Here is a 26,446-nt window from a genome sequence, read left to right on the forward strand (position 1 = left end):
GCATTTCAGTGATGCCTGTTGCGTGGTAACATTTAATTGAAGGGGATCTTATCTCTAATGAAATTGTGGACACATGAGTGGCTCAACTGTCTAAGTGTCTGTTCAATCCAAAGCAGTGTTACAGTCATCCGTGGTTGGTAGAGTGGGGAACATAGGCATCTGTTAACTGATGAACAGAATCGGTAGTTAATGTTCTCCTCCAAGCATAGTGAGTGCTCCTTTTGATATTTGCATGAGCAAAAAAGATGCAGTGACACTTCACATGCTAGCCCTTACCCTCCCAGCTTGGTAAAACTGTGTGTACTGTTTTGGGAACACAAATTAGGGGGAAATTGTGGAATGTATTAATTAATGTATTTTATAAGGAGTAGTAGTGCTTTTCTTGCTACTTTTAATTATCCGTCTCAACATTAGTATATTGAGTTTGTATCTACCCAGATGTGAGTAGTAATTAGTTCTATACACTCAGTATAAGTAAAATCTGAATACTGTTAAGAATATATATATATTTTTTTAACATTTAGTTACTAATTTATTGTTTTGTGTTTTACTTATTATTTTGTTGCCGGCTGCATCTGTTCTGCTATGTGATTGGTTTCTAATTTTATTTTAGACAAGAAGGCATAGAGCCTAAACGTTTTACTGCAGTTACTTTAAGCATTTAAGCATCTGTATTTTTACTATAAGTTAATATAGAATATATTATTATATAAATATAATAATAATTTTTTTATTTTAAATGGAGCCCTACATTTACTTTAGATTTTCTGGCAGTATTTTACTAAACTAACAACGCTTTTATTTGAGTAAGGCTCTATTGCGGTCTACCTATGTCTCTACCATGAGTATATGTAATACATCTCATGTGGAGTAAAATAAAATGTTTTCAAATCATTACAAAATTAAAAATAGTGTGATATATTATTATAATATATTAATGTGTTCTATTTTTATGGGGGGTTTAAAACAATTGTCAAACAATTAAACAAAGTGCAATCTTTTCCACATGACAATTCAGACAAATCAGATTTTCTCCCATGCCAATCAGCTGAACTGAAGGAACGGAGGTCACATGTTACTGTTATCAATTTCATTTTGGATATTATGTATAATGTGAACCATAAATGACATTTCAGATATTTTAATAGCAAGGACAGCTTACAACCCCCCCCCCCCCAAACCTCTAAGAGAAGTGTATCAATCAGTGTATTCTGCCGACAGTCTCTAGAATCCCCACCTTTTTGAACTTCAAACATTACAAACATACATTCAACTTTACATAATATGCCTTAATCTTTAGAATTAGAAATCATCTGATTTACAGAAGAGTTACATTAAGAACATTATCTCTGAATAATCAAATGCTATCATAATGTTGTAGTGTTTCGGGTTTGGCTTTTCTTATTAATTAAAGACATTTCATCACTGTTGATATGAACATGATAAACGTCAAATTATCTCAGTGTTTTTAGAACATGCAGATCTTTAAACCATTCACAGAATGGTGCATTAACCCAAAACAAAAACAAAAATGAGAGGCTGGAGGACCGCCATGCGAAGCTGAAGCCAAATCAAAAGCAATACGTGGAAAAGAAAGGAATCGTAAAGGATGTAGGAGTGAGTTATGTGAGTGTAGTGTGAGATTGCTGGTTATAGAACCCTGGTTCTTCAGGACAGAGTTTTTTTCTAACTAGATAAGAAGAAAGTTTCTGAAAGTCTACAAGAAGGAGCCCCACACCCTGTCCTACAAAGATGTTTCAAAAGCTGGTTCATTTAGATTAGGTTTAGTACCCCTGCGCTGCATCTTCACGGCTTAAATGCTTGGATGTTGGAATGATAGTAAGTTAAGCAGACCTTTTCACTACAGTGTTAGGATTTAGATCAGAAAGACCTAAGCTGAGGTTCTATGCGTTGTCTGTCACACAGTATAAAATGTTTGCTGATTTTGCCCACAAAAAGCCCTCAAGAGTTCTGTTTTAGAACCTAAATGATAGGTAAAGGGGAGAGTCTACTTGAACTACTGTCTGTTATTTGAGATGATATTAGTATGGTTGGCAGCTAAAGCCCAGTGTTAAGATGGAATAATGTAATGCTAGTAATAAATTAAAAAGAAATTAGGCTGATGGATTGAACTGAAACACAGAGGAAAATGCAAAAACAAATGAAACCTGAAAATGAACAAACAAATGAATGATCTTCTATGTCTACATATTCTAAGCTCACTGCGAACTACACCTACAAACAGCTGTTCTTTATGCTCATCAATTACAGAGCTGAAATTTAAGAAATTAAGGGCAAGCAAAGATTCTCAGGGCCAGATGTACTTTACTATGGCTGTAGCTAATTACGCAAACTGAGCATAGATCAAACTTCAAACGCAGACTGAAGACCCACCTCTTCCAAGAGTACTTGGGCGAAAAGTAGAGTACTACTTAAAAGTATCTTTGAATTCTAGTCAATTCAAACTAGCTACGGTTTTTCTTAAGTAAACAGCTAAGATAAGAGCGTCTACTAAATGTCCTAAATGTAAATGTAGATCACTTCAACAAGGCTTAAAGGGTGCAGTGAAACTGTGAAATCGTCAAAGGGCTCAGGACAAGAGAAAGTGAATGAATTCAAGGTGAAAATGAATTGCTAGTTGAGTTTTTGGCCACTCCTGAGCACGTAAATAGCAAAGCACTTTTGTAAGTCGCTCTGGATAAGAGTGTCTGCTAAATGCATTAAATGTAAATGTAAATTAAAGCCTTTATCATAAAACACAATTCCAGAGTGGTTATAATAGAGCATTATAATCTCCCACTTCCATTTACTTCTACAGCACCATCTAAACGCAAACCATAGTCTCTTTGACCCTGTCACACCTGGTCACTTTATGTAACTAGTATCTGGATTGTATTCTGATCAGATTGTAGCCACATGCATTTACACCTAGTGAAGTGTACACTGTGTGGGAGGGGATATGCAAATTCTCTCGTTGCACTGCATTTACTATTGGTCTTTTCGGTTGTACTGGGAGGGGTTTCGGTTGTTGAATGCATCTTGAAGAGACATATGTGTTTATGCTGCTGTAACAGAAATCTGTAAGTAATTCAATGTGACTCAAATACCTGAAGCGGTCTGGCGATCAGGTTTGTTTTACATGCTTCTTGGGTGCGTTTACACTTATGACACTTATTACACTTACACTCTTGGCCTTATCCAGATATAATCCTTATATTTAAGATGCATGAAGTATCCAGGTGTAACCAGGTGTCTTATGCTACTATGACTTTTAGGATGCGAAGCCACTATACTTACTGCCAGTGTTAAAGGAAGGAACTCTCCCAGTAACACTTATGACCAGAAAGCACACTGTAGAATGTGCAATTACAGCAGTCTTATACTGCTGTAAGGAAACTGCAAGAAAACTATGACTTTTTTGTCTGATAGAAACACAGTAAATGTCAACAAGAGATTTGGAAGCCATTTATGACCGAGGAAAAAAGGGCAACAAGGAACGCCTATTCTTCAGCGTGAACCTGAGGTCAGTAGGCTAGGTTTGCTGCCTGTTGAGTGGTAGTTAGCCCTGCCATTCCAAGACGGGTCACTGTAAATGTTACTCCATGCCGCTCCCTATTGGTTGTTTCTAGACCAGAGTTGCAGCAGACATTGATATTGGCCCAATTATTTAGACACTGACCAAATATTTGGTGCCAGCTGTTTTTGGTTGCAAAGGCACTAAATTGGAAGCCGTAGAGCATTACATGAAACGTTCAGGGAGCCTTCATTTTAAGCCATGGTCAAATATTTCAAATGACCTGCCAAAACATGTAATCAGCTACTTTTCTCCACTCCTTTTGTGCGATCCTCACTCAAATGCTTATGTAGGTTGAAGGGTTGGAAATAAAAAATGTGTTTTGGGGGTAGTGAGTCACTTTCAGAAAACCCACAAGCGTTTTTAGGCAGAATGCGTACTACCTACACCTGAAATCTGGTACATAAGGCTAAGTACATCTGGCCCTTTAGTTTCTAAATCATCTCAGGACTACATGAGCTTGCAGTACGTTAAGCTTCAGTTTGGATAAAGAACAACTGTTTTAAAAAAAAGTCCAGGGAGTTAAATCTCTTTTAGAGAGAGGACACCCTGAGAACACTAAAAACCTGACCACCAAACCACATGGTGTAAACTACAACACTAGGACAGTGGCAATGCAGCTAAAGACAAAACATCAAAAAAAAAAACGAAAAAAAAACAATGACACGTTAGCATGCTGTATTAATGAGTTAGCAGACTTGTTCCTATTTACCTGGACCCACCAATAGAACATCATTAACGGCACTATGACTATGAGGAACATAGGGGTGAGGGCAGAGCATACGAGCAGCACATTGACTGTGTACCAGAAAGTGCGCATCCAGATATCAATATTGTCTGGAATGTGAGAGTCTATTGTGTCCACGTCTTTGCTGAAGCGGTTCAACACGCGCCCTGAGGGGGTGGCCTCGAAAAAGGCCTGGGGTGCCCTCAGAACGGCATGGAGCATGTTGAGGTGGGTGGTGTGGGCAGCCTTCAGCATACTGTAGGCCCGGCACAGTAAACAGTTGGCCAGAATCAGCGCACCTGTGGGGGGATGGGGAGGGGCAGCACAAGCGAAACACAACGAGGAAGAGGTGTGTTAATCCTTGCACTCACACACACTCTCTCGCTCTCACGTCTGGAAGAATTGGCTGATAAACATGGACGGACACAGGATCTGTCACCAACATCTATGAATAGTCACACTCTTACAGGGTAAGCAGCCAGTCTGGGCTGTTGCGTTCTGTACTCTCTGTTTCTTAAGATTTTACTACATACTAGGGGTGTAATGGTCCACAAAAGTCACGGTACAAGTTAGGAACAGCGGGAAACCCCCCCCCCCTCCCCAAAATGCATGATGCCCCAATCAGCTTGAGCTTGGCATTAACCATTTTGATATTCATATTTGATATGAGTTTTTGAGACCTCTGCACACAATAAAATCTAAGTGTTATCTAACTCTTTTTAATTGTAAAATAGTTTTAATTTTCTGTTTATTTCAGGGATTTTTCATGCAAAGACCCACCTGGATCCACTTTTACTCAGTGTACTGTTCTTTTCTAAAATAATAAAGACCCTAATTCTGTATGTAGCGCTAGATCTTTAATATGAACACATCCATACAGTTCAGTAATATTTACACGTGTTTTGTTTACACTTGTTCTGATCTGTGTTATCAGCTATAGGATTTGGCTTTCCTCCTCACATGAATTAATCGCTGTAAAATGTTGGGGCATGCCCATGAAACACTCTGTCCACCATTTAAGATGATCTTAACACAATAAAGCTGTTGAGAAACTGATCTGGGGTCAGCCGGCTGCTCCCCTACTTTTGGCGATAGTTTCACTGGTGTGGTACTGTGAAACAGAGGACGAATGGGGTTATTGGCCTAGTAGTTTGGACTGAAACCTGGGCTTTGTAAAAAAAAAAAAAAAAAAGTCTGCAAAAAAGGCATTTGTAAACACAGAAGTTGTCCTGCTGAGGAAATGATCCATAATGAATACCAGACAATCAGTTCTAATGTTGTAACACTGTTGGGTTGTTGCATCCAATCAGATCAGAGATCCGACATTATCTGCAATGAAAGCTCTACTCTACAGTTACTGTTACTTCCAATGCCCAGCTAGGCAACCCTGTTAATGTACCTTCACAAGCACTGAAAGGACTTTTTTAAACAATGAAAGGTCTTTTTAACCATTTATCGCAGTATATCTTACATGTCTGCCCAAAGTCCACCCAGGTACAGGTGATGTAATGTCATATTATCCCCACCAGGGGTCAGTAAGATACCAGATATCTGCACAGCCCTACCAGGCTGACTTTGGGTGTAGAAACACAAAGTCTAAAACTAAGATCAGGCATTAAATCCAGTGTATGTGTGTATAAGAGTTTGTGTGAGAGTGTGAATGTAAGTGTGTGTGTCTGCTTTTGTGTGTGTATGTGAGAGACAATCTGAAAGCAAACAGGCAGAGCAGGAAGTGGGCGGGTAGGCTGCTGGTGGAGAGAGAGGAAATGAATACTTGGTTAGGGAGGGGAGGAGAAAAAACAGCACAGGAGAAAGAGAGAGAGAGAGAGAGAGAGAGAGAGAGAGAGGGAGAGAGAGAGAGAATGCATGCAGGAGAACAGAAACTCAAAAGTAGCGAGAACGTCTGCTTTGCCGCAGCCCGAAGCACAAAAGCTCCAACCTCGAACATTGTGGCAGGGAGCAGTGTGGCAGAGCTGAAACATTATTCCGGTATTTATACTTTTGAGGCTGCAAAGATCCACAATACCTGCACAAAGAAGTAAACCAAAGCCAGTGGGACAACGACCACGGCAAAGATGGGGGTGCTGGAAACGATAACGATCATGGTGGACACTGAGGCAAAAAAGGTGCCCAGGAACATGAGGATAGTGGAAGGTAGAGCCTCGTCGATCACGTAAATGTCTTTGGAGAAGCGGTTGATGATACGCCCTATAGGGGTAGTGTCAAAGAAAGCTTGGGGGGTGTGAAATTTGTTGTCCAGCAGGCCCTGGTGCAGCTTACGTGCGGCCTGTATTTTCCCCATGGCAAGAGTAAAGGCAGAGAACATGACCAGGATGCCTGCCGTAGAGAGAGCAGAGTAGGGTGAAGTGAAAGAGAGTCACTACACTATATGGTATGGGGAAGGGGGGTGGATTTCATGGAGGAGCAGGAACACAGGAAAACAGCCCTAGTAAAAATACACTTAATAGTATCGCTCATAGTGAGTGTGTTATGTGTTATTTAGTTTCCAGACTAAAAGAAAAAAAGCCTTTAAATATAGAAATGTGTAATACAGCGTTCAATGGGCATAAGCATTCAATCAAAGTGTTCAAGCGGTTTGTAGGGATGCAAAGTGGAGGGTGACAAAAGAGAATATCAATATCAATCAGAGTGATACACAGTTATATCAGAATATTATGAGCACTTACCTAATGGTGGGACTAACCACTAACCACTTGTATGGCTTGTATAAATTAGTGAGGTGTTCATTATAGAGGTTAACTGGTCCGCAGTGGCGTTGGTGTCAATTGCTCTGCACCACTACAGCAGTTTCAGAACTTCCCACAAAGTTAGCGAGATGCAAAACTAAGCGAGCACACCAGTCAGTACAAAATGATCGTCATGGGTGAAGGACATACTTTGACTGATTTTCATAAGGACATGGAAAACACTAATTTTGTGGAATGTGCTAGAGCTGCTGTACTAAAGGTATACCGAGAATAGACTCCTCACACATTGAGTGCCTCCCAATGACATAACGGCATTGATGCCAGAGGGGAACAACAACTGCGGCAAGCGGTACAGACGCAACACTGTGGACCAGTTACCCTCTATAATGAACACCCTCCGTAACCTAATACAGTTCATGCCAGGATGTCTCGCTAGGCAAGGGTGGTTATTTCCACTATTAGGTAGGTGGTCATAATATTCTTATATGACTGTGTATAATATCCAAAATATGGATTTGACCATAGCATGGATACAATGATCAAAGTCAAAAAACATGCTAAACAATAAACAGCCCTGCCCATAAAACAGATTAGATGAATTTAGAAACCATTACCACAACCATTATAATTATAAAAGAATAAGAAGAATAAGAATAAAAAGAAAAAGATGAAGAGGATCAAGAGGAGAAGAAGAACTCTTTCTGTAAAAACTATTATTATTATTGCCATCATTTCACATTTTTTAGGACAATATTGTGATATTAAGTGTGTTTCTGACCCCCCTCCTCTATTCTAGCAACATTCCATTTGTGTGAGAAACTCCAACCCACCCATCACATGCCTTAACATACCCCATGACAGTAACCGAGTAAGCCATCATTGCGGGGACCTGTGCCATACCTTGTGCAATGCCCAGTGCCGCGTACACCCCCACTCTCATATGTACTTTCTCTTGTGCAGTAACGGCGTCCCTGGAGTCATTAGTCCACTGGCTCAGCCAGATGTTTGCTCCGATAGCAGCTGCACTCTGACTGGCGTACAGGAAACAGATGAAGAAGGACAGTAAAGGCCCCACCGCTTTTGTGTATTCCCAGTAAACCTTGAACTTCACCTGAAAACACATGGAGCAGAAAGTAAAACACAGTGTTATTATGCAAAACAAATGTGAAAATACAATAATTATAATCTCTGTGGGGAATAGAGTTGGGCACACAGTTGGAAATATCAGTTGTAAGAAATAACAACTGAGTATAACATAATTATGTTTTGCAGTATTGTATCAATTAATAGTTTACTGTAAAGACTGGTGGCAGACAGTGGCTGACTTTGTGTTTAAAGACCCAGACCATCTTCAGATCCTTGTTTGATTGCATAAAATGTCAACTTTTATTTTACTCTAATTTTATGCACATGGTGTTGTGTTTTTATCTTCTGTCAGTTTTCCTAATCTTTGAATTAAAACAAAAAATGAGATCATCTTGCTTACAGTCTCAGAATATATTGTATCATAATCTTTGTATCGTATCTCCACATTCTTGCCAATACACAGGCCTAGCAGATAAATCCCCCTGCTACTATAAATGGCTGCTCCATGGAAACTATGACTTACATTCCTTATCTACAATAAGGTGGAAACATACTGGAATGGTGGTATTCAAAACATGGACACAGATTAGGTGTTGCTCTTTACCCTCTTATATTAGACAGTCTCCCTGTCCTCAGCAACATTGTCTTTTTATCTTATAGTTTTATTTATTTAAGTTACAACAATGGAACAAAAAAATAATTATAATCTTTGGACGCATGCAGGAGAGCAAATGTAACCTCAAATACGCAGTGGCAAACCCTCCTCTTTCCAGATGGGGGCAGCATAGAGCTACTCACCCGTCCCGTCTCCGCAGCCTCAGCTTGGATGAGTTTCTCCACTTTTGGCTCCTTCTTCTCCTGCGGCGTTTCCCCGTGCCTCCTCTCACTGCAGCGGCGTTTGCGAATGGACTTTGTCTTCGGGTTTTCCACATCATTGGACATAATGCTAATCTGCCTGCAAAAAAAAATAAATATATATATATATATATATATATATATATATATATATATATATACATATATATATATAATTTAAATAATTAAGCTCAGCAGCACAGCATGGTGAGCAGACATGTGTTAAGTTTTATGATGTGGTTTGAGATTTCTTTTAGTAGTGGAAGCATCTATTTTTGCATTAAGCATCTGTTCACAAAGAACACATAAGACTGCAGATTACTCTGCAGCAATCCAGTCAGGCTGTGAGCTTTTGTGAAAATTTTAATTGAGCAAATGAGAAGGCTGAAATGCTGAAAGGTGAAAGGGGATGGGGCTCAAACACATCCAAAGAAGACCCTTAATGACACTTAAAGGTTCAGTCTCAGTGCTCAGTCTCTACCTCATGAACTGTCTTCGGGCCTCGTTGACTGCAGGCTCATTGTCCACCATATCTGTGTGGTTGCTGAGAGCGTCATCAGGGAACGACTCTTCCTCATCAATCAGCACCTCTGGGATGGACCGACACGTGTCCAAAAGATAAAATTACACACAGAGAGACATAAAAAAAGAGAGAAAAAACGGCTCAGAATGAACTATTTTCATGGCCATGACCTCTTTTTATCTTTTAATTTTTCTTCAAAGTGTTTTCTCTTGTGTACCCGTCACTTCATCGTCCTCTACGATGTCCTCCAAAGAGTAATTCCTCAGAAACTCAGCAAAGGCTCCGTTCTGCTTCAGCAAGTCCTGATAGGAGCCCATCTCTGACACCATGCCCTCCACCAGCACCACAATGTTATCCACCTGGGGCAGGAAACTGATGCCATGGGTCACCAAGAGCCTAGTCTGCAAAATGAAGAAAATAACAACACACATGTTATCACACAATATATCATTTACAGGGCATTACAGCAACACTATAATTTATGGCTGAGCAGAGACTATATGAGCAAATGTTTGTGAACACTACCTTTAACGAATGCATTCAGCTCACTTAAGCTTGATTTAAGCACCCATTGCTGACACAGATGTACAAATACACACACAAACAGCTGGTCTAGTATCTGTACTGCCAATAGAATAGAACTCTCTGGCACAATGCCTAATACCAGGCGTATAAAGCCCCACAGCATTGAGCTGTGTTGATCTGTGTTTTCTGGAATGAAGGTGCTCCATTCAATACTTTTTTGGGATAATGGGATGAGTTGGGGAGTTGGGATGAGATTGGATCATGCTCATCCAAGATCCTGACCTCACTAATGCTTTGGTCAATGAGCGCAATCAAATCCTGGCAGTAATGCTCATAAATCTAGTGGAAGGGCTTCCCTGAACAGTAGAGACAGTTACTCCAACAAAAGCAGGATAAACTCTTTTTTTAATACCTTGATTTTAGGAGAAACAATCAATGAATAGGTGTCCCAATAAATAGTGTGCAAATAGCGCTCAAATATATGACTATCTCAATCAGGAATGCATAAATTGTGTTCATTATTATTGTTAATTATTGGCTGAGCGGGTGAACGACAAACCACAAGCAGGTGATGATGTGCCTGACATTAAGAAACTGTGACCTTGAAGTGGAGTAAATATTGAAAGTTTTGTAAATTACTGATTTACATTAAACAACAGTACATCAGACACCTAAAATACAACAATCAGAGATGGATTACCTCTTTTGCACACAGATTAATTCAAAAAACACAGATTCAACTAAATTAACTTTTAAATAATTAAAAAAATGGATACTTAAAGACGGTAAACAATGCTCACTCCTACAATGAACAGCATGATTGTCAAAATGATGTAAATGCTGGTTAATGAAGTATATGCCCTGACAGATGTGTATGTAAAAGTATTAGATCAATTGTCAGGTGGTCAGAGGTCTGACTGTAGTATTTGTTACATATAAACCACACAGGACAGATAAGCATCTTGTTCCTGAGAGGGCTCTGATATCACCAGATAAGAGGCATCATTTGACTGAAGTCCTCTGGCCTCATGTGGATACCTGATCCACGATCCGGGTTTAGAGGTGATGAGTGTCACTCATTTAAATACAAGCAAGCAGAGGATGAAAAGGAACTCATGAATATTAACTGCAGTTCTTCACAGCCTTGTCATATAATAACTTTTAAAATGTCAGATGCCCTTTGTGTTGTATAAGCATTTCGAGACTAATGGACCAATAGAAAATGGTCCAAAAGGTTCTTAAATAGTTATATTTATGAAATGTGTCCTACTATAAAATGTCTAGTCATGACATGAAATTTTTCCTGTTTTTTTTAGCCTGCACATTTTGTGCAGGGTCTTAAAGCAAATGGAACAAACTCTTTTACTGCTACCTTTCCACGCAGGGCTCCTTCTGGCCCGATGACATTGTCAAAAATGTGCTTGGCCACATGGGCGTCTACTGCAGACAGAGGGTCATCCAATAGGTAGACGTCTGCCTCGCTGTACAGAGCTCTTGCAAGGCTCACCCTCTGCCTCTGGCCACCAGACAGGTTAATACCCTGCAAAAACACAATACCCAACAACACGTCCCACCATCAGCAACTCATTCAATTCAAGAGTGAAAAAACATGCCAACAAAGCAAAAAAAAATATGATACTTAGCAGCAGAACACAAGAGGGGGGCCTCCCAAATGACAGCTGCAATGTGTGTGATAACACACAACCTCTACTGTAATATTACTTCATTAGGTCTTGCAAATTACGCAAAAGAGGGAAAAAAGGAAATGACCACTGTAGCAACTTGTGGTCAGAAGAAAGATATGGTTATGGTGAAAAAGTGTTTTTTAAATCTTTTCCAGAATGCACCAGGCTTGTTTAGATGATCCTTTGAAAACTCTTTCTGATGACTCTTACAAGAAGGTGCATATCTATGCAGGTTTAGCTGCACAGTAGAATAGTGCACCCCACCAGTGCCTTCTCCTGCCTTGTGGGTATTAATTATTTTAATTGACAAGTATCAATTAAAATAATTGACAAAGTGCTTAGAGGAGCCTTCGTCCACTAATTGGTGGAGGGGGTTAAGAAGTATGTTTTAAAGCTTTCAAATACATTCATAAGATGGAAGGTGAGGGGGCTATAATAACTTGAAAAATGTTGCCTCAAATGATTTCTTTTTTATTTTAAGTTTAGAATGGAGCATTCTACCAAAAAGATTAAGACTTGTCTTTCCAGTTCAGAAGTATGACTTTTTTGCAGTAGTAAGAGAAATACAAAATCATGAAGATGGTTGGGCATTATTAGTGACGCAATGTCATTGAGAAAGGCAATGATGGGGCACATTGGGATGCCGAGGCCCAGGATCCTAAAGAACCTGTCTATGATCTTTGATCAAAAGTCATAAATAAGGAAACAACATCATTGGGCAGTGTGGACAAGCGTATGTATCCCATATAGTGCAGTGTATGTGTTGTAATGGGAGTTCTATGGAACTCACATTACCCTAACAAGCAAATTAGAGTCCTGGTAAAGGTCTTGGTAAAGGGGTTATCTGAGAGCTCAAATCTTTCAGGGTGTCCAAACATTTGCATGGACACTTTTCATTGTTTTATTAAAAAAAAAATACTAAAACATTAATCATGATTAAAATGCTGTAGATAGGTGTCTTTAACTTCATGCCTTTTGGAGATCAGTTTCACCTCAGTTCACCTCAGATCAGTTTCTCACTCACGTAACTATTCACAGTAACAAAACTGTTGACCAGGGGTGCCCAAACTTTTGCCTTCCACCGAAACTGAATTAAAACGAATGCATCTGTACCTTCTCTCCTATCTCAGTAAGGTCACCTCCAGGAAGCACTTCCAAGTCAGGGGTGAGAGCGCAGGCCTCCAGCACACAGCGGTACTTCTGCTCAACGTAGGGCCTGCCAAACAGGATGTTGTCTCTCAGAGTGGCATTCTGGATCCACGCTTGCTGGGGCACGTAAGCCACAGAGCCCTAACATGAGAGAAAGAGAACATGTCAGTGCACCACAACAGTTCAGACAGTGTGTTAACCCTGTCTTGTACTGCTCCCAGTGACAAATCGATTTACACTTCTACACCACAAAGCAATTATCAGTCAAAAGGAGTGTATGGTGAAAGTCAACTGACTCTTATGGAAATGTGTCCTTCCAACTTTTCCATCTCCCCCAGCAGAGCAGACACCAGAGACGACTTCCCGCAGCCCACATGACCCACAACTGCCAGGAGCGAGCCCTGGGGCACCATCACATTAATGCTGCAAATATATAGATAGACCATTATATATGTACATGTGCTGGGAATCAGGGGACAGGTTCACAAAAGTGTAATTTTTTGTGAATATGACTATAAATATTACACATTTTTATAAAAAAAAATGTTAATTATAAAATATTTTAGAAACCTTACAATAGCTTAGGTTCAGAAGGCCAGCCTCTAAAATGATCAGTTTAAAGAGCTGAATTACTGAAAGAAAAAAATAAAGGCTTTCCAATGTCACACCACAGTTATCATATTTCCCAAGTAGGAAATTACGTAATTTACTTTAAATTACTGGATTTATTTGAATTTTAACCCTTAGTGTGACTCTGTTGTTCCTCAATTTAACACAGATTTAACTGGATAATGAACAATTTTAAATGTTAATGATGTTAGTGAATGTATCAATCATTAAAAAAAAGGCTTTAATACAAAACTAAAGAATAAACAGTGTTCTTATGTAGACCTTACACCAAACAACTTCTCAAGCGATTTCACAGGCTAGCTGTCTTAAGTGTCTGACTCAGTCTTATTCTTGTCTCGTCAATCAAATCAACCATGTTTAATGTCATCACCCGTTTTTAGTTTTGGCTCATGTAAATTGTGATGTGGACACTGAATAACCAAAAACCCTGGTCATTCTGCTCCATTGTTCAACAGTTTCTCTTCTTGTTATTTCCACCAGGAGCATGATGGGAAATAATCTCAAAAGTTTTCTAGTTGCAGTCTTGCAAACAGTCCTGTAAGATTCTCAGTCTGTACAAAATCTGGGACTAAAAGCTGAGTGAGTAATGGCATATTGTCTAGGTGTGAGAGTCTTTAGTCTTTTCAAAGTCTTCTAGTGTACGGTTAGCGTTAGGAAATCTTTGTTCTTTTGAAGCATTATATATAAGAATATTTTTTAATGATTATACAGTTAAACATGTTTTCTTAGGAAAGCTTTTGTTAATATGCCCCTTAGTGATTTTTATGAGTGTTTTTACTTCTTCGACTCTTATAGAACTGTATTTATTTTTTACATCAATTCATCAATATTTTCTGTTAAGTCAATCCCTACAGACCCAATTCTAGTGAAAAAAGCCTCCAACAACAGTTGGCAGAAATGTTTTTTGCACTTATGAATATGCTTACTTGTGAAGAGCAGGTGGGTCTTTTTTCGCCCATGAGAATTTCCCATTCACAACTGTCACAGCATAATCTGGAAATGTGAGCAAGAATCATGTCAGTGACTCATCATGACCCATACAGACAACTTGGCAGCTGACAAACTGCTAAGTCATTACAGCACGTTTACATGCCCAAAAAACAAGAGCAGTGACCATGATACTGCAGATCTACTCTAGCAGAAGGGTTAATCCAAATCGCTAGAGCAGTTTGAGGAGTTTTGGGGGGGGGCGTTGCGAACATGCAGACTCATGAAACAGCTTTCCTGCCTTACCAGAGGGCGCAGGTTTTTTGTCCACGTTGTCTGGGTCCAGCTCATTGTGACTCAGGAATTCCTGGATGCGCTTGAGAGACACACTGGCCTGCATTCCAGGCACAAGAAGTGGAAAGGAACAGAAAACCATGTGACTTTGAGGGGGGGTTGGAGAACTGGCATTGAAAAAAGCTTTCTTAGTAGCAAACAGCTAGAGACAGCAGTAAACATTCATTTCTACACACTGTATGTCCATGACAGTGCAGGTTGGACTGAATGAATGTCTTGTTATAGTAATTGAGATAAACGATAACATTGCTTGTAGCTAGTGAGTTACTATGCTGAATCAGAAAAAAAAACTTGTCAGGCAGGAAGGGGAAGAGATCACTCACTTGCACAAGGCTGCTTATGACCTGCGGAAGCATGTTGAGGGGAAATCTTAAGATGTTGAAAAGAGACAGGGAGACGAAGGCCTTCTCTGCATCTAAAACGTTGCTTTTATCCACGCTCACATAAACAGCAAACGTTGTCAAGGCAACCTGAGGGAAGATTTCAAGAGGAATATCCATTAGACTACTCCTACTACCTCGGACACTGATGTCTTTCCATTAACACACGCTGATGGTCACAAACCATGCTGGGTCTACTGAGACTAATGTCAACACAAAACCCGGTTCGCCTACACATTGTCTTTTACATAAGGATGTGTCATGTCCACCTGGGCTGGACTCTGAGAGAGGAATTGGGACAGGCAATCTTTTTTTGCTATTCTAACATCCACATTTTGAAACAAACAGTATTTTAATTTTTCAATCTGTATAAAATGTATTGTGTTTTTTTTACACAAGTACCAAGCATGGTTTGATCCGTACCAAAAATGGATCAGCCAATACATCTGATCAACCATCATTAATGGCATATTGTCTTTAGGTGTGAGAGTCTTTAGTCTTTTCAAAGTCTTCTAGTGTACGGTTAGCGTTAGGAAATCTTTGTTCTTTTGAAGAATTATATATAAGAATATTTTTTAATAAATGTTTTAGTGTTTATCTTAAGTTATATACAGTTAAACATGTTTTCTTAGGAAAGATTTTGTTAATATGCCCCTTAGTGATTTTTATGAGTGTACCAAAAATGGATCAGCCAATACATGTCTCATCTGATCAACCATCATTAGATAAAAAAAACCTAAACTACACCTTCAGATAGAGAGCAGAAACTTTAAGAGTGGCCAAATCAATAATTATGTACATTCTTAAAAAGAGATACTGCACTGGTGAGATCAGCAACACCAGAAAAAGTCAAAAGACAACAAAAGAGGATGAACTCAGAATATGTGGTCAAGTCAAGAACACAGCATAGATGCCTACATGAATGTAAATCCAGAGTGTTTACCTCAAAATGCAAACTACTGGTAACACACCAGAACAGAAAATCCACATTTTACTGATAGCAAACCTCCAAAAAATGTACACCTAAAGTCTTTGGATAGATAAAACCAAGATTATCTTAAACCAGAATGATAGGAAGAAAAGAGTATGGAGAAGGAAGGAGAGGGCTAATGATCCAAAGCATAGCACATCATCTGCCAAACATGGCGGAGGTAGTGTTATGGCATGGCATGTTTGACTGCGAGTGGAATTAAGTAACTGGTCTTTATTGATGATGTGACTGCTGATTGAAGTAGGAGGATGAATCCTTACGTGTGTGGAGCTTTACCACTTCACAGCATACCACTTCAGAGTGCAGGTTTAAAATGACCCTAAATATACAGTGAATGCAACCCAAGGCAAAGAAAGGGAATGTTTAGGAGTCAGTCACCCAATGTTAACCTGACTGAACACAATTATCACTTACTGAAGATGAAACTAAAGGCAGAAAGACCCACAAACAAGCGACAACTGAAGGCGAGGCAAAGCATCCGTTTAAAAGGTTAAATTATCTGGACTGCTTCATTTCAAATCCAGTGTGATTGTGTACAAAGGCAAAATTACAAAAGTGTCACTGTCCAAATACAGCGCAATCTCCGTTGGCAAACACAGAACGCATGCAGTAGAATAAGTCATTCTGCAGAGTGCAGTTGCTTTCGATGTAGAACTGCCATATGAAGCCACCTTTCCGTGATCTTGGTCACAGGAGAGCTGAGCTTGTTCTGAACATTTTTGATTTAAACATGTGGATATTATCTTATATGCAAGAGCCTTTAGAGTAGAATTTAAGTAGATAATTGAGAAAATACTCTAGAAGGTGAAATTCACCTTTATGGCAGTTACTACATTCAAGAAACATCATTATTTACATTTAAGTCATTTAGCAGACGCTCTTATCCACAGCGACTTACAAAAGTGCTTCACTGTTTACTCAGAAAGTACCTATAGCAGGTTTGTATAGACTAGGATCTAAAAGATGCCTCTGAGCTGAGCTACTACTAAACACAAAAGTCAGTTTTCAGAAGAAGGTTTTCCTAGGGTCTTTTAATGCTACAGCATACACTCACACTTCAACTAGCATACAAACAGTGACTTGGCAAAGCGGCTACAAGTAATTTATTGTCAATGATGTCCTTTATTTAATTCATAATTACTAATGCTAATTAAGCAGGGTGGTGTAAGCTTTATCTCTGCCACTGCAAAACTAGATATTTTTCTTCCTGCTAAAGCTCAAACTCATTTCCGCTGTCTCAAACCCCTTCGTTTTTTTCCGGCCCATCATGAAATACAGCAGGAATCTGGCCTTATCAAGCTGTAGCTCCTGCACCAGCTGGTGATAATCTCTGTGCTTGGTACGGCTTGAATGGTTTTACGTACACAGATAAAGCGGCGGTGGTGCTTTTGCTGCAAAACCACAGCAGCGATTGCAAACAACACATTTTTTTCCCCTCACTGACTTTTCAGACAGTGATGCGCTGTGAAGGGATGAACTTCACAGACAAGCAAAAAGTGCACAAAGTGAGTTCCATAAAGAAATGGTTTGCAGAGTGTAGAAGAACCTGTAGGATATTTAGTCTGAGATTCTAAGATGTAAAGCATCCTACCAGAAAAGGGGCGCTGGTCCAGGCCATGGTGGAGAGTGCGCTGAGGTAGGCAGTTTTGCGCAGCACATTCAGCTCTTTTTGGCGAATCTGAAGAACTTTCTCCTTAAAGGAGACCTCCCAGGCATAGAGCTTCAGCACCTTCATTCCATTCAAAATTTCATTCATCAGCTTGATGCGGGCATCTTTATACTGCATCTGTTCCACCTACAGACCACAGAACAATGACAAAACGAGAGAAAGACCTGAAGCTGGTGTGCTGAGCTGTTGAGACCTATGCAGAAACACAGCAGCAGTAGTAAGCAGAGCTTAAAACTGCTGTTTCCTTGCAAAATATACCTCTAAAATATCTAACATATCTCTAATAACTCATTTGTGCGAGTGTAAAATGTTGGCAAGAAAATCTATAGGCTTTGCTTCACTGCTACGGTTATTAACAGACACAAAGGGTGGACTGAGCTTTTGCATTTTAACACATGAATGAAAGGAATTATGAGATATGAAGCATAATTATGAGGCACAGCAAACTTGGCTATTCTCTTTCTTATTACACAAACAGAAAGTGAGAAAGACCTGGTAAGCTCTGGTTTTCATGGCGATGACGGCATTGAAGGGAATCAGCAGGATCATAACAGCAACTCCTGCCAGGACAGAGGGCCCCAGAGTCTACCAGGGAATATAAAAATAGAAAATAAAAATTACAAAATTCAGACTGAAAAACAGACAATAATGTTGGTGCCTACCACTGTGTCTACAGTGGATCTAGTCTTCTCTGGGAGTCAACAGCAGTGACTGTATTGTAGGTAATTGCTTTTCTGTTCCTGCCTCAGGATATGATATTTTTATGTTATATATAAGCACCATACAGAGGCAGCTGAAATTGCAAAAAACTGACACTTTATAGAGCCCATCTAGTATTTTTGTAAGGGAAAGAGTAAGACCATACGTTACAATATAATATATTATCTGTTTATATATATATATCTGTGTATTGCAATTATATTTACAATATAATTATATTAATATAATATAATAAACCCTTTGATATAATATAATATAATAGTACAGCTGTATCCTTCATTAATTATTTGTAATTTATTTTTAATATAATAATTTACTTTTAATATAATGTAATTATATTAGAAAGTATTTAAGGAGCTTTAAACAAGGAAGCCTGATGCATTATTATCACTGCAGTCTTCATCATTTCATCAATTTTCAGCCAATCGATTTTTCAATGCATCACTGCGACTTTTGCGTAATTGTGAGAACCCTCGGGTATATGGGCAACATAACATCCTAACAAGACAGGACTGAGGTACTGACCTGCCAGAGGAAGAGGAGGGCCAGTATGATCTGCAGTGGTGCAGACCACAGCATGTTGAGGAATGTAGTGAGGTCCATGAAGCGCTGGGCATCCACAGACATCAAGTTGACCACCTCGCCCACAGTGCAGGAACGCTTCGCTTCGTTTGTTATAACCAGTGACTGTGGCAAAAGCAAGAGATGACCTCTCAATCAGACATATCTCTCTGCCATTCAGTTAATGGATTCACTCATGAAGTTCATCAGACCATTATCATGTAGTATTGGGGGCTAATTTGGTCAACAGATTAGGTGCCATTGTGTGGAGGAGGCAGTGATGCAATCATGACTCACTGACCTGTGCACAGAATAATCACATTCAGGGTGGTTACGTAGGAGGCCACAAAAAGCTTTTGGCAGCGTTGTTAGTGACAACAATAGTAGCATATAAGTGCAGCTGGGGAAAGCAATGGATTGCGTTACTGGATTGTGAAACACTTCTCAGACAAAGTTTTTTTCAAGGGTTTGGAGGATACTTTTCCTACTATTTATTCCATATTTTCTTCAAACAGTATGTCAGTAGTTATTTTTCTTTTATTTTTATTGTTGCTGTCCTACAAAAAACAAGTATCTCCAAAATACTTTACTGTACAGAAAAAGGCAAAAATCTTCTTAAGCTTATGTAAAATAAGAGTTTTTCTATTTCTATTGCATTTCAGAGCATTTTTTATTGGTCTATTTATCCAAAATGTTTTACACAGTGTACAAGGACAGCTACATAATTCAAGCCATTGAGAATGAATTAGTCATCATTACAATTCCTATTGCTTTAGACACCAACACTATAAGCTTCCAAGAGGTTCAAATTAGGGCTGTACAATATATTGTTCCTTAATGATTAGTGTAAAATCTCAGCCTTCATAATACATGTTCTTCATAATTATGTTATATGATGTCACTCACCACTGTTCTTTGTGTGTTTCCATAAAGGTCAGTCCATAAAGATATGTATTTCTTTTTATTTAATTTAACAATGTCAGATATAAAGCTTCCATAATTTTTTCCTCTTTTGCTGTAAGGTTATTTTGGAGAAACAAGATTTCATTCTGACAGCAAGGATATGTAAAAGTACACTGACAATGTGGCTTTTTGGCCCTAATCAGAATACTGAACTACTGCCTAAATCCTGCCTCAAAATTCAATGCAAGTGATAACTAACTTAGGGAAAACAAATTGAGAATAGTTTAAAGGTAACATTGGACTTTCAGGTAGTACAATAGCTATCGAAAAACATAAATCATAATATGACTTCTCGCACCTTTCTTTAGCCTTTGTCATATATGGCTACATATATACATGATATAATGGATTAAACCATTGTTAATATGTTCATTTAACATCACTGTACTTATTCAGGAAGAAGGTGGAGGTAAATATGATTAGCCCCCATTAGCAAACAATAAAATATATTAAAAAACTTTTTTTTATTGTTAATCAGCATTTTTGGTGCTCAGATCACATTCAGATTTCACTTATCAGCATGACAAGCCAAGTGTAAACACCTCCAGAATGCATTGTGGGTGAATTACGATTGGGTCACTGAAACCACATAGGGGTATTTATTTGCACAAATGAATGAACAAATTAAGCATAACTGACTTTCAATCTTGGTCATGTCAATTATTTAGATTTAGATTGTGGTCATGTGCTGTACAAACATGCTACCAAGCCGACTGAGCAACTCAAAGCAAAATGTTCAATTAATTGTGATAATCGTTTTGTGGTTATATCGCCCAGCACTAGTCAAAGTATATCCAGTTACTATTCATATTCAAAATGCATAATACTTGCTTAATTCTAAATGTAAACAGGCTCTAAGATAAAAGGCATCAGGCTACATTTAGTCAGTAACCAATGCAGAAATCCAAAGGGTTAACTTTTTTAGGCATCTGTAGCTTGAAATAATATAACTTATATTTCATATAAATAACAAGCATATATATAATATCACATTTGAAAAATAAAATCCTGCACAATAAATGAACCTATTAGGGGTATTCATTAGCACAAAACTAACTGATATAGTAAAACATTACTCTTACTGTTGTTTTCATGCACAGTTAATATTTCAGCTCAGCTCAGATCATGCTATAAGCTGTTCGACTTAGTTTAAAAAAGGAAATAGAGGAAATAGAGGAAAATCATTATTATGAAACTTACTGGCCTACTAAAATCGGTGGTTAAATTATGGTTAAATGAAAGTCTTTACTTGTTTCATGGAATGTATTCAAGGAAAGTCATGAGCAGGCACACACAACTCAGATGAGTAGCCACAGATTCATGATCCAGAAGTCCCTTCCACACATGAGCATGCTTCAGTACACTCGTCTTTGAACGTACTCCTGCACGACTAGTTTTACTTCTTTAAGCGACTGCTCTGTAAAGCTGCATCACTTCCACTATAATCCACCTTCCCACTCCTTTGTAAACATACATGAATCAGACAGGAGTGGCCTGGGCCTCACTAAAACAATTACACACCACTGGGTAAAAGTTCACTCGAGTAGGGCACCCAAAAAAAAAACACTCACTCTCCTCCCCTCACGCCCAGGACAGCTCCCTTTTCTTTACTTACTCATTCATCAAAGCCATGACACAAAGAGCAAAGGCTACTACTACGAATGCAGAGTCACTCAAGATTTTTTTCTGCAGACAATCTGAAGCTTATGATTGCATTCTGACTCTGTGGCTCTGCACAATGCGTGCCTTCACTAAAGGAGCCCATATCTACCAAATCACCACAAAGACATCACTATCCTTACACACAGAGTCAGAACCTGGGCTGGAAGGCAACTGATATGGCTGTGTTGACTGGTCATAGATTGCTATGCATAATCTTACTGGTATAAAAACAGTATCCGATTCACAGAACTAGTGAGGTTTACTCTGGAACTGCAGTCGAATGTCTCAGCCATATCTGTAAACAGGACTGTCTATCTAGTGCATGCATCTAGCTGCGTGTCTGTACCTTTCTGTAGATGGCTCCTATGATAGCGGTGCGCAGCCTCATGCCGGTGACGAAGCAATACTGAAAGTGCTGGTGCAGGATCAGTGTCTGTAGCAGGGCGCAGCCGAACATCATGAAGGCCAGAGAAAAGCCCCACCAGGACGGGGCCCCTGTCTGTTTGGTGAACTCAATCAGCATTCTGATTCAAAGGGAACAAAAAGAACAAACAATTAGAATCGCAAACCAAAAATATAGAAAATACAAAAATACACAAAATAAACTAGACATGCAATGGATTAACTGGACTGTAGTGTTCGTTATACATCAGCTCTGTCTCACAAAAACCTTTAATATAAAAATGGAATCTTTTCAACAACTTTTTTCTTAAATGGAAGTCAATAAATAGCATTTCTATTGGTCTATTCATCATTAAATTCAGATGCAATGGTTTTGAACAATTGTCAAAGTTTGTGGTGAGTATTTGTAGGACTGCGGATGTCCTGTGATTTTTAACACAGGAACATGTGTTCTCTAGAGTATACGCAGAATTGTGCAATACAGAAAAAAAACAGTGCACAGCAGTTCTGCAGACAGAAACGCCTTGCTGAACAGAGAAGGGCCAGACTGGTTTGAGCAGACAGGAATGCTTTGGTAACTCGGATAACAACTCATCTCAGAATGCACAACATGCCCAACCTTGAGGCGGGTGGGCTGCAACAGCAGTAGACCTCATCAGGTTTTTACCTTTGTCAGTCAGGCTGTGGTGGGCACAGACTGACAGAAAAACATAGCCTGGTCTGATGAATCCCAAATTCTGCTTAGGCACGCAGATGTTAGGGTCAGAAATTGGCACCAACGGCATGAATCAATAGACCCAACCTGCTTCGTGTGAACAGTTCCAGCAGGTGGAAGTGCTGTAATGGGGTGAGGGATGTTTTCTTGGCACAATTTGGGTTCAATGTTTTTCAGTGGCCTCCCCAGTTGCCGGATCTGAATCCAATGGAACACCTCTGGAATGTGGTAGAACCGGAGATTTGCAGCATAAAAGTGCTCCTGTGGGAATTTTGTGGAATCTGTGCCGTGAAGAACTGAGGTCACACAGCCTGCCATAATGTGTTCCATGTGCTGTGTGCTCATATGGCGTAATTAGCAACAGTTTGTGGTTCAAGAATGATTTGAGTGCCTGCAAAGGGTCCAATGTTAAAAGGCAGATCTTGCACACAGTATGCTGAGTAACACTGAGACGAGCCTATTCTGATGTTGAATCCTCTAGCTTGAAAGTGAACTGAGACCCACCAATGTTGGGCGGTCCATGGCACTCTGGTTTGGCATGCACCCAAGTTCGGGTGGGGTGTTTCCACCAGCCAAAACAGAGCAAAATTAATAAAATAAAAATAAATAAAATAAAAATAAAATAACAAAAAAGGTTAATAAGCCCACATTAATCAACCCAGACATACATACAAAAGTACAGGCTGCAGTCACATAAGTTTCATTCAGCTATTTTAACAAAACCATAGCCTGATACATACGGATAGTTTTGGACCCACCGATTTCCAACACAAAGTAAATCATCACGTACACACTGCAGTGGTAACAAATTTGTATATTACATTTGTTTTGCAAATAACTAAAAAAAAACACTGCAGGTTTATGACGGCAGCAAAACAATAAACACAACTCACGAATGCCGCCAGAGGGTCTTAACGCAAAGCAGCATTACAAGCTTGCATTGTTCACATGCTGGCCACCTAATCAGCATATGTGACTCCACATCAGTCACAAACAAGATAAAGGTACCTGGTAAATATTGTGTGTGTGTGGTTTTTTTAATAGGCTCTACAGATGTTTTTGTAAGCCAAGGTTGTAAGGAGCAAAGTTAGCTGTAGTCAACATAAAGGCTCTTATGTTGCCCGTAAGAGCAAACCCTTTAAACGTACTCGCATAAAGGATTATATAGAAGCTAACAGTGCAGTGACATCTGTTCCCTACCCAGTGTCCTTTCTGTGCCACTTGATTAAGCCTCCTAATGTCTTTTTAAGTAGCAGATAGCAGCATTGCAAGCAACGGAAAAGTCGCTGACAGTGGCTCATAAATGCACCAAACCCCAAGATAAGGCTGATCAAACACCATTTATCACCTCACGACATCTTTCCAGCAACTATTCGCCACGGCTGTGTGTCATCATATGCCACTTTCTTCGCCCATTGTAAATTCCTAATGACTTTTAGCTAGCAGACATGATGTCTCTTTGTCTCTTGAGGCCGGATATCCATGCTGCCCTTATATTTTCCTCATTTTCGGATTGTTTTGTTACTGTATGTGTATTTATTTGAGTAATATTAGCATAGCACAAGCCTAGTGTGTTTATATTGTATGTGAGTCAATGTTGCCTTATTTGTAACACATAGTGAAAACCAAACAAATCTAATAAATACATTTTAACAAGGCAAAAATAGTATGACAGCCCTTTGAGATGTTTTCTGTAAGCAGCCACTAGCCTTCACCTGAGCAGCTGCGGGTTGATGAAGGTGATGAGATCCTGCAGCAGCTTGAAGCCTGAGCCAATGAGGAAGTAGGGGCCGAATGCCTTGAGCAGAGCGCGCAGAAACGATGGCTGATGAGAGTCCTTTTGGCTGGACAGCAGCACCTCCACCTCCTCAGGACTGACTTCCACATGGTTGGTCTCGGGCCCAGCTTTAGAGTACACTGCCTGTCCGTTCACGTCCTGCTCAATGCTGTGGGGAAAAGGACAAGATTCTGGTTAGTGCATGTTTAACAAGGCGGAACTGTTCTTTCATGTTGTCAGGAATCTGTAGAAACCTCAAGTCACTGCTTCAACGGGCAGGCTAAACATATCTTCGATTATTGGGTTTGTTTGATATTGAGACTCGGTGTTGTATGTAAACCGTGTTAGAACAGTAAAGTGAGTGTTGAGTAAAGGCTGTTTAGTGTAATAATGACCAGACACTTGCACTAAACAGGCTAATCACAAAAATAAGCACAGTTTCTCTTTCCTTTTTTAACATTTTCATTTCCCATAAAGGTTCAAATATACAGGCATTCTAAGTTGTTCTTCAATGTAAAAATAGTAAGTATGTGACTTTGGTTAGGTTTCACAAGTTCTGCCTATAACAGGATTGTATTACGGCACCGCAACAAATCACATTAGCCACATAGCATATCACAGCCTAGCGCTGTCCTCTTGGCATGGTGTGCAGTCAGATAGCGAATGGAGAAGAGAATGTAGCCAGTCGGCTGGATTAGCATATAACCTAGGACCGGCCTAGCACCCACTGGCTTCACCGAGTTTTAATGAGTAGGATAATATTTCAGTAGTTCAAAGTTCAGTTGGAGGAGTACTGGATTTCTTGCAGTGTTTGCAAAAAAAAAGGTTTACAATGTTTAGCCAAGAATGGAAATTGTGGTCTGCAATGGGAAGGAGAAAAAAATCTACAGCTCAAGTTGACGAGACAATCCCAAGTATCAAGTGTACCAAATGAGCTTTTAAACATAAGAGAGAATTTGCACACTGGACCATGGCCATTCTGAACCTCGCAGGAGGGACTTTCTCTAACACCACAGACGAAAATCAAAAGCAACACAAATGCCAAGGAGCAAAGCAGGCAACAAGACTTTTACTGCCGTTTTCTGTATGGAACTAAAACTGCACAAAAAGGTGAAAGATCCTCTGATCTGACTGGAGAGAACCTTCTCTACTGCTTCTGCTTTCTGTGTTGTTTTCCTAATTGTGAATTCTCACAGGAATTCATGTGATACAGTTACAGTGAAGCAATAATGCACCAACTGCCATTCAGTCTACTTTCAGAACCTCATCATTCACACAAGTGCTGTGTTGAAATATGTATTCAACTTGAAAATAAATATGATTTTATGGTGGCAGACTTCCAACACCATATTTTAATAGAATTAGAAGAACATATGTTTAATTAATAGCAGTCAGGCCTGGCTGTCAAAAAACATGCCATCAACCCTCATCTTTCCTTATTACTCTTTAGTAAATATCTGGTAGACTGATTACTGCAAACATGTACCGGAAATGGTCCTGAGGTTTATCTATGTATAATTTATCTGCAGATATGCAGGAAAATGATTTTTAGCCTGACTGTGACTGTTTCATTTCCCCACAGAAACTGACACACAAACACAACAACTGTTGCATGTTTCCAACGCTGATCCGCACCTCTGTGTTTTAGACTTCTCCACTTCCCATTCCCTGAGGAGCTTGGGCACCACCATCTCGGAGCTGTCCTGCTTGTTTAGGGACCACAGGTCTTTGGTCTCTAATGGGGATTTGTAGCCTTTTATAGCCATGCTGGGAAACAAAACAAAAACAAGAAACAATCTCACACACTCGGCCACAGTACTGTGACGTATGTCTGGAGTGAAATGTCAGAGCATGTTAACTGCT

The 26,446-nt window shown here is 39.4% G+C and overlaps 1 protein-coding gene across 6 annotated transcripts in view; it reads right to left on the minus strand.

Moving 5' to 3' along the window:
* Positions 1-26,446, minus strand: part of abcc3 (ATP-binding cassette, sub-family C (CFTR/MRP), member 3) — a 60,142-nt gene that overhangs the window by 9,930 nt on the left and 23,766 nt on the right. For 3 of the 6 annotated variants that reach the window (XM_072667339.1, XM_072667342.1, XM_072667341.1), the window contains 17 exons: positions 26,219-26,350; positions 24,522-24,752; positions 22,036-22,213; positions 19,029-19,190; positions 18,276-18,368; positions 17,706-17,909; positions 15,067-15,213; positions 14,696-14,783; positions 14,389-14,455; positions 13,129-13,255; positions 12,797-12,973; positions 11,371-11,538; positions 9,691-9,874; positions 9,432-9,540; positions 8,894-9,050; positions 7,910-8,120; positions 4,287-4,600 (listed from right to left, as the gene is read on the minus strand). In XM_072667339.1, coding sequence (XP_072523440.1) covers positions 4,287-4,600; positions 7,910-8,120; positions 8,894-9,050; positions 9,432-9,540; positions 9,691-9,874; positions 11,371-11,538; positions 12,797-12,973; positions 13,129-13,255; positions 14,389-14,455; positions 14,696-14,783; positions 15,067-15,213; positions 17,706-17,909; positions 18,276-18,368; positions 19,029-19,190; positions 22,036-22,213; positions 24,522-24,752; positions 26,219-26,350 — 2,749 coding nt within the window. Of the gene's footprint in view, positions 1-4,286; positions 4,601-6,327; positions 6,639-7,909; positions 8,121-8,893; positions 9,051-9,431; positions 9,541-9,690; positions 9,875-11,370; positions 11,539-12,796; positions 12,974-13,128; positions 13,256-14,388; positions 14,456-14,695; positions 14,784-15,066; positions 15,214-17,705; positions 17,910-18,275; positions 18,369-19,028; positions 19,191-22,035; positions 22,214-24,521; positions 24,753-26,218; positions 26,351-26,446 lie in introns of those variants that run through there. The other 3 variants (XM_072667343.1, XM_072667340.1, XM_072667345.1) reach the window with 3 other exon arrangements.

The sequence above is a fragment of the Salminus brasiliensis genome, chromosome 22 (genome assembly GCF_030463535.1).
Source record: "Salminus brasiliensis chromosome 22, fSalBra1.hap2, whole genome shotgun sequence".
Classification (NCBI taxonomy): Eukaryota; Metazoa; Chordata; class Actinopteri; order Characiformes; family Bryconidae; genus Salminus; species Salminus brasiliensis.